This window comes from Oculina patagonica, unplaced genomic scaffold (genome assembly GCF_052425735.1).
Source record: "Oculina patagonica isolate OP01 unplaced genomic scaffold, crgOcupat unplaced837, whole genome shotgun sequence".
In the NCBI taxonomy this organism is placed as follows: Eukaryota; Metazoa; Cnidaria; class Anthozoa; order Scleractinia; family Oculinidae; genus Oculina; species Oculina patagonica.
Window position 1 is genome coordinate 1 of NW_027558732.1, and position 8,112 is coordinate 8,112.

The window sequence follows — 8,112 nt, forward strand, 5'->3', positions numbered from 1 at the left end:
GGGTAATTAGATACTCATTGAGGAGATCTCTGTTGTCGATTACATCCACGGGCAAAACATCTTTTCGATCTTCATCGCTGATAACAGACTCGCTTTCTTCAATCTTCGTAATAGCGTCCATTTCAGCTTTAGCTAGAGCTAACTTCTTCGTAAGTTGGAACTTGCGAAGCTCGTCCTCTTGTCTTTTTAATGCCGCCGTTCTCTCTACTTCGGCGTCAACAAAGGTTGATAGCATGCAACATCTGCAGTAACTATTATCATAATACCCGACGTTACTAATCGAACAGTTCGGTAATCGAACTTGATCGAACTGAATCGAACTTAATCGAACGATTCGGTTCGATTAGTTCGATAATCGAACAGAATCGAACCCAAAACTTTGTGTGAGAGAGTTCGATTCCGTTCGATTTCCGAACTAATCGAACCAAATCGAACTTAATCGAACACAAAAGACAAATCTTAAATTCACCCTCATACAACCAGATAATTGAACAGTCTGTCTAAGTAACAGTAATAAATGAATAATTTTTTTATTTATGGACTTTCGGCAACTGTTTGTGTTTAAGGCAAAATTTCTTATGATTAATGAAACAATGATTGATTTTTGCACAAGAACTTGTTTTCTATTTTTTATTCTTATTTTACGCTGAAGTTCATTTCCACCAAGTACTCGCAAAACTACTTAAATAATTCCTATTCACGATACCCTACTGTGTAGAATTTCCTGGAGAATTTAAACCACAATTACGTACGTGACGTCTCGTCAGTAACTCCCGCAGTAACTAAACATCAAGGTCAGATCACGCGTGGGAGAAGTTTTGAAGATGTCGGAAAGCCAAGAGCACGAGAAAAATCAAATAGTTCGAGTTGAAATTCGGTGTGTTGCCAAAGGTTATCAAGAATGCCCTTTTGTTGTAAATGAAGGTGAAGAGTTTGTGGCACAAAGGAAACATGGGGCAAGAGGAAGAGCGTTCAAAGTAACAAATGCACGTGGTCAACTGGGGCATCTCGAACGTGTGCTTGTTGCACCTTTCTGGCCAATTCGGGAGGAACTAAAATGGTAAGCAGTTTATTGTAAGTTTGACATTTGACACAAAGCTTCTCGGCCGAACATACCGAGAATTTTACGACCGTTGTTTTTTAATCAACATCCATTTTCCATGATTTTCAAATCGAACCCAGTCGAACTTAATCGAGCCTAATCGAACTTAATCGAACGTTCGATTTAGTTCGATTACTCAAAATTTTTTGTGAGAGTTCGATTCTGTTCGATTACCGAACTTAATCGAACCTAATCGCGTGATTACAGTTCGATTCAGTTCGAGTAAGTTCGATTAATCGAACGTTCGATTTGGTTCGATTAGTAACGTCGGGCATAATAATAGGCATTGTTTACGTTTAACAAATCTGCCTTGCACAGCTAGTACAGATAAGGAGTTCATTTGTTATCAATGCGTAGATGCTTGCTTGCCGTTCAATAATCTTAGTGATGACAGCTTTCTTGAAACATCCGAAAATGGAATATCTTTACTTGACCGAAGCAGGATAGAAAATATTGAGTTTAGCCCATATCAACATGATCTACTAGAAGTCCAGGAGAATATCAATGACAGAGATATAGTACCAAATTCTACATCTCATTTCTACACATCATCCGAATTTAATAGTTTAGTCGCAAAAAGACAACTGACTGAGAACAAGTTATCTTTTTTACATTTAAATATTAGAAGTATGAGAAATAAGTTTGACGCTTTGTTAAATTACTTACATTTGTTAACCCATAAATTCTCAATAATTGCGCTTACTGAAACTTGGTTAAATGATATGGATGGTGACAATTTTAAAATCCCTGGGTATAACTTAACTAAAATTAACAGGCAGAATAAAGGTGGAGGGGGGATTTGTATTTTTACTAGGGATTATATTAAAATCAAAATACGAAATGATCTAGTCAATGAAGAGAACAATAGCAATACAGAATTTCTGTTTATTGAAATGTTAAATGAAAAATATAAAAATATTATCGTTGGCATAATGTATCGACCACCAAGTAGCAACTTCAATGGTTTTAAAAATGATATTAATACGATTTTAACTAAATTAGACAAATCGGATAAGCCGTGCTATATTTTGGGCGACTTTAATATTGACCTTTTAAAATGCGAATGCAGTAACTTCTCAAATATCTTTTTTAATCAGTTGTCATCCTCAGGCTTCATACCACTTATTACAAAACCTACTAGGATTACCAAATCAACTGCGACATTAATTGACAACATCTTCACTAACAATGCTAACAAAATAGGGCATCAAAGTGGCATCTTATTAAATGATATATCCGATCACCTTCCTATCTTCACTATTACAGAACTCGAGACGAAAAATTGCCCTGTAATACCAAATTCAGGTAGTTACACAACAAGGAAAATCGGTAAAAAATCTTTAGAACTTTTTGCTGACAAAATAAAAAATTGTGATTGGCAATCTACATTATCGAAAAGTAACCCGACTGAGTCGTATGAATCATTCTTTAAAGAATTTTTCGAAATATATGATAATTTTTTTCCACTTAAAAAGTATAAATCAAAAAATATTAAAAGGTCTAACAATCTATGGATATCTAAAGGCCTAATAAAATCTTCAAAAACAAAAGAAAAATTATACAAAAAATTTATCAAGAGTCCTACAATAAATAATGAACAAAAGTATAAAAAATACCGCAATAAATTAAACCATTTAATACGAATTGCTAAAAAGAATTATTATTGTAAAAAATTTAATCAAGCTCAAAATGATATCAAATCTACCTGGAATACAATCAATCAATTACTTGATAAACAAAGATTAAAAAGCTCCTTACCAAGGTTGTTCTTAAATGATAAAAACGAAGAAATAAATGATCCAAATTTGATTGCAGATAATTTTAATGATTATTTTGTTAATGTTGGGCCCAAACTCGCTAAAGAATTCAGCCATGATACTGATAAGTTTTATAAATATCTTAAAGGTAATTATAAAGATTCAATTTTTTTATATGACACAAGTCCTGACGAGGTCAACAGAATAATAGATAAACTAGAATGTAAATCTAGTTGTGGTATTGATGAAATTAGAAGCAAAGTTATAAAATATGTGGCTCCTTATGTATCTGTTCCATTAACTCACATTTTTAATCTGACTTTTTCTACCGGTAAAATCCCAAATGATCTTAAAGTAGCATTGATAACACCAGTGTATAAGGCATCCGAAAAAAATGTATTTTCGAATTATAGACCGATCTCCGTACTTCCATTTTTTTCTAAAATACTTGAAAAACTAATGCATAAAAGACTGACTGACTATATAAATAAAAATGGAATATTTACTGACCGTCAGTATGGATTTCGAAGTAAAAGTTCTACTAATCATGCGATAATTGAACTTGTCGATAAGATAACAAAAGCCATTGAAAATAATGAATTCACAGTAGGGATATTTCTTGATTTATCAAAAGCATTTGACACGGTAAATCATGATATCCTTCTAAAAAAACTTTATTTCTATGGTATTCGTGGCAAATGTCATGCTTGGATCAAAGATTATCTTTCCAACAGAAAACAAATTGTTAAATATAATAACATAAGGTCAAAAGAAAAGATAATTACTTGTGGGGTCCCACAAGGATCTATTCTTGGACCGTTACTATTTTTAATATACATCAACGACCTTACCGACTCAACCAGTAAATTATCTACTATTCTATTTGCTGATGATACTAATCTTTTTTGTTCAGGTAAAGACCTAGAAGAACTAGAATTGTTAATAAATGAGGAATTAGCTCATGTCCAAGAATGGCTAACGCTAAATAAACTAACTGTAAACGTAAAAAAATCAAATTTTATTATTTTCAAATCTCATAAAAGGAAACTGAAAAAACATTTGAGTCTAAAATTAAACAACGAGATGCTACAACGGGTTGAACACACCAAATTTCTGGGAATAATAATTGACCAACACCTGACGTGGAAAAACCATATAAATTATGTCACTAAAAAGATCATTAGAACTACAGGTGTGCTTTGTAGAATTCGCTTTTACATTAGTCAACCACTCCTGAGAATGTTGTACTATAGTTTAATATACCAATACCTTTATTATGGAAATATCGTATGGGCTAATACTTATCCAACGCGATTGGAAAAGTTGTTTAAATTACAGAAGAAAATATTAAGAATAATAACTTTTTCATCATACACTGCACCATCCCTTCAAATTTTTAAGAAACTAAATCTTTTAAATATACACCAAATAAATGATCTACTTATCGCCTCATTCAGTTTCAGCCTTAATAGCAAAGTACTTCCACCTTATTTTGAAGACTTCTGCATAGAGAACTCTTAAGTGCATAGCAATAATACTAGAGGATCAAAGCAGCTTCACAAGACATTTAACAGAACAAATTATGGGAAATACTCCACTAGGAAAAAGATAATTAACATCTGGAATGAAATACCAAAGACTATCAAATGCTCTGCATCTTTAAAAATCTTTAAAACGAAAATGAAGCAATTCTTTTTGCAAAATTGATACTGACATAGATCTTATTTTGTTAATCGACTACATAGCTTAGCTCAACATCATTTGCAATGGTTTGTTAATTTTTTATATAATTCCAATCTCTGATACCATCTGACTAAAATTAGATAGCGTACTTTTATAAGGGAGACTACTTTGTAAAAGCCCGCGAGGGTTTCCTTAGTCTTCCTCCCTAATGCAGATTGTAACAGACAAATATATATGCTGCATTATTCTATTATGGGAAATAAAGTCAATTCAATTCAATTCAACAACAACTCTGTTTTTAATTTCGCGACCTTCGCAGCGGAGTCCACTTTCCTTTCCAATGTTGACGATTTTGACGCTCTCGAATCGTTCGATGATCTACGACTGGAACGAGATGATTTCGTTGCAGTTGATTTCGTGCTTTCCCTTTCTTGTTTAAGCTCGGTAACCCTGGAATTTACTCTTTTTAACGCGTCCGAGTGCTCGCGTTCCCATGTCTCGTATTTCTCTTGTACCACGCGCTTTGTTTCGTAATCATCTTCGAGTGCATCGTCAAGACGTTCGTGCGCTTCGGACAAGATTTCCATTTTTGTCTCTAGAAGATTTCGTTCACTTATCAGAGGCGTAATTTCGTTCGAGTCGGTAAGGAGGTTTTCGATCTTGTTTAGTTGTTTTCGCCACGCTCTTTGTGCGGCTGTCCATTGATCTTTCATTAGCTCAATGTGGAATTCCCTCCCCTTAGCTGTCCTTTTTCTGAATCTACTTTCTTCGTAAATATATCTTCACTGACCACTACCATCGTGTATGTGGCGAGATCCTGTACTTAAATCGTTACAATCTTTTTTTTGTTTATCCAAAGAGTTTTTACTGTAAAGGATGCCGTTCTCTTCTTTCTCTTCTTTCTATACCTATATTCAGTTGATGCATCTCAAGTGTTTTGAGCCATGGATTTAATTTTTAGAGTGTTTTGTTTTTATTATGTGTGCGTGCGTGCTGTTTTTCATGCAAATGTGTTTTATTAGTGAAGAGTTTTGCTTACGAAACGCTCCAGTACCAACACGCCGCTACGCCGCTCGGCGAAGTTTCGGGTCAAGTCGGAGACGGCTCGGGTAGGCCGATGATTGACGGACAATTGCGTGCCAAAATATTTTAGACATGTCATGACAATTAACGTATTAGTTAACACCTGAATGTCAACGTATGGCAGTAGCTGTTTCGTGTTTAGGTTTTAATGAGAAAACAATTGCAAAAATCTTCGGAAGAATGACAAAGAATGTTGTAAAGGATGCCGTTCTTTCTTTCAATAGACTGAGGCCGGAGAAAGCCATTAACTGAGAAACCAAGTCTGTTCTGTCTTTCTTTCTTACTTTGTTTATTTCTTGGAATCACGTAAAAACTGAAAATATAATTATAACGAAGCCTAATTTAAAATACAATTCGATACAATACGATTCTTTACGTACATTACAGTTCCTTGCGTACATTATTACATAATTCTTTGTGTAACCATAGTTAATAGAGGGAAATGGTTAGGAAACCCGGCAAACATCAAAGAAGCAAACAATGAGGCCAAGACTTAGGTTGGAAGGTCCATGACCGTGCACATCTTTTGTTTTGCTCTCATACACTATGCATGAGTTACGTAATCCAAATGTTTTTATTGGTTTGTTGCTTGAACACACGTAACCACCTATTGTTTTTTGTCAGGTTTTGTGCAGGGTCAACCCCCAAAATAGCGAACAATAACCTATAACAAAGAACTTTGACGGGCTTCCTAACCATTTTCCTCTATTAACTATGGTGTAACACATCCTAACACGAAACTAATGCTATTCGGATCATAAGAAAGAAATTACTCGATTCAATATTACTTATAAATTTCAAATAGGCGTAATCATACCTCTTTCTCCGATTCTGTCCGTGAACAATCCAATAAAGGCTTCTATCTTAATCACTCTGATCTCTCTTACTTGACGCGACGGGATAAAACTGATTGTTACATAATTCGAACTGCTCTTTAAATCACGAGACGGAAATTACATAACTATTTGCTAATCATTAACAAATGTAATTCTGAATATCTCAATGAAAATTAATTGAAACAGAGCGAAGAACAGCTAACGCGTTTGCAGATCACGGAAAATATCGAAGCAATGTGTCCCCAGAAACGAGCTAGAGTGTTTGTGATGTGTCCTTTAGGGCATAGTATAAAACATAGACTGGACTTTGGACTCTGGACTCTGGACTCTGGACTCTGGACTCAAAAAAACCTGGACTCAAAAAATCTGGACTCAAAAAAAAAAACTATTGACTCCACTACAAAACAATTAAAAACAACGAAAAAGAGAGAAAGAAAAATAACCAAAAATTGTAACTAGAGTTGAATTTTAAACTTTCTTTTGTAAGCGTTTACTTTCGTTAACCACAACGTTTACGTTCCATCGAGTAACTTGTTTTTTAACAAGTAAACTTCACTGTCTGTCTATTTTGCGTTTACTTAGAAGCCGTTTAATTTATCAACCGTGACAGTTCACCTAGTACCTATATATCGAACTGATTAAAGATAACAGATTCGTGATTTCTCTCTGAACGTTTCAGAGCCCTGTCGTTTTGATAATTAGTTATACATATGTTATTGACACCCATACGAGAGTAGTAACAGCCATCGGGCCGAGAACAGACTCCACTTTACACAGCATCTGAAGAGATACAGGCAGTAGGCACTTCAAAAAGAGAAAAGAAAAGACACAATAGCAATTCATTCTTTCTGTTACAACATACCATTTACCACTACGCAACGATAAATACTTCGACAGAAACGCAGTCTCCTTTGCAGCATTTTTTGGGATGTCACACAACGCTCCCCCTCTTGGGGAGCGTTCAGAGCGTTGTGTGACATCCCTATAAACGGCTGCAGAAATAGAGTTTTGATAGAACAAAAATCAGCCTTAACACAGGTCTGTATTTCACATAAATCATCGTGTGGATAATTTAATTTAATTCCTTTTGTTTTTAATTTTTTTTTTTTTCATTGCAAGTCCAGGTTTTTTTTGAGTCCAGAGTCCAGAGTCCAGAGTCCAGAGTCCAGAGTCCAGAGTCCAATCCAGAGTTCAGTCCCTGTTTTATACTATGCCGTCCTTTAGAATGTGCGTGAGAGCCAATCTCGAAATACTCTGTGGATTAAGGTCATGTCAATTCAGCTGTCAATTTGTTCATTATGTTTTCACTTGAACCAGTCAAGTTAATGGTTGTCGGCAACAAATAAAGTAAAGAGTCACTTGAAAAACATCTGCGAGAATCTAAAAAATATGTAATTTCAATCAGCGAAAACAATTTTAGCGCTATCAGATGATAGACCACGCTTTAAAATAAGGTTGCGCCAGTTATTTATAACATACAACACACAAAACTACACGAAACAGCTAATAGAACTGATCTATTCAATTTAAACTCAGAGATAAACTACACACTTGCAAACTTCAAATCTGTCAACCCCAGTGTTGCGTCTACGGCGAGAAAGAGGGAGTCTCAATACTGCGCCTCTCCGTCCCATTCACTCTGGTCAAGTTT

The 8,112-nt window shown here is 34.9% G+C and overlaps 1 protein-coding gene across 1 annotated transcript; it reads right to left on the bottom strand.

The window, feature by feature from the left end:
- Positions 1–7: 7 nt before the first annotated feature.
- On the bottom strand, positions 8–7,265 carry LOC144641315 (uncharacterized; the record flags this gene model as incomplete). The annotated part of the gene is made up of 4 exons (XM_078500339.1): positions 8–251; positions 4,834–5,308; positions 6,443–6,557; positions 7,191–7,265. Coding segments are annotated over 4 exons (909 nt in total), but the record flags the coding sequence as incomplete, so codon positions are not given.
- Between the last annotated feature and the right edge of the window lie 847 nt (positions 7,266–8,112).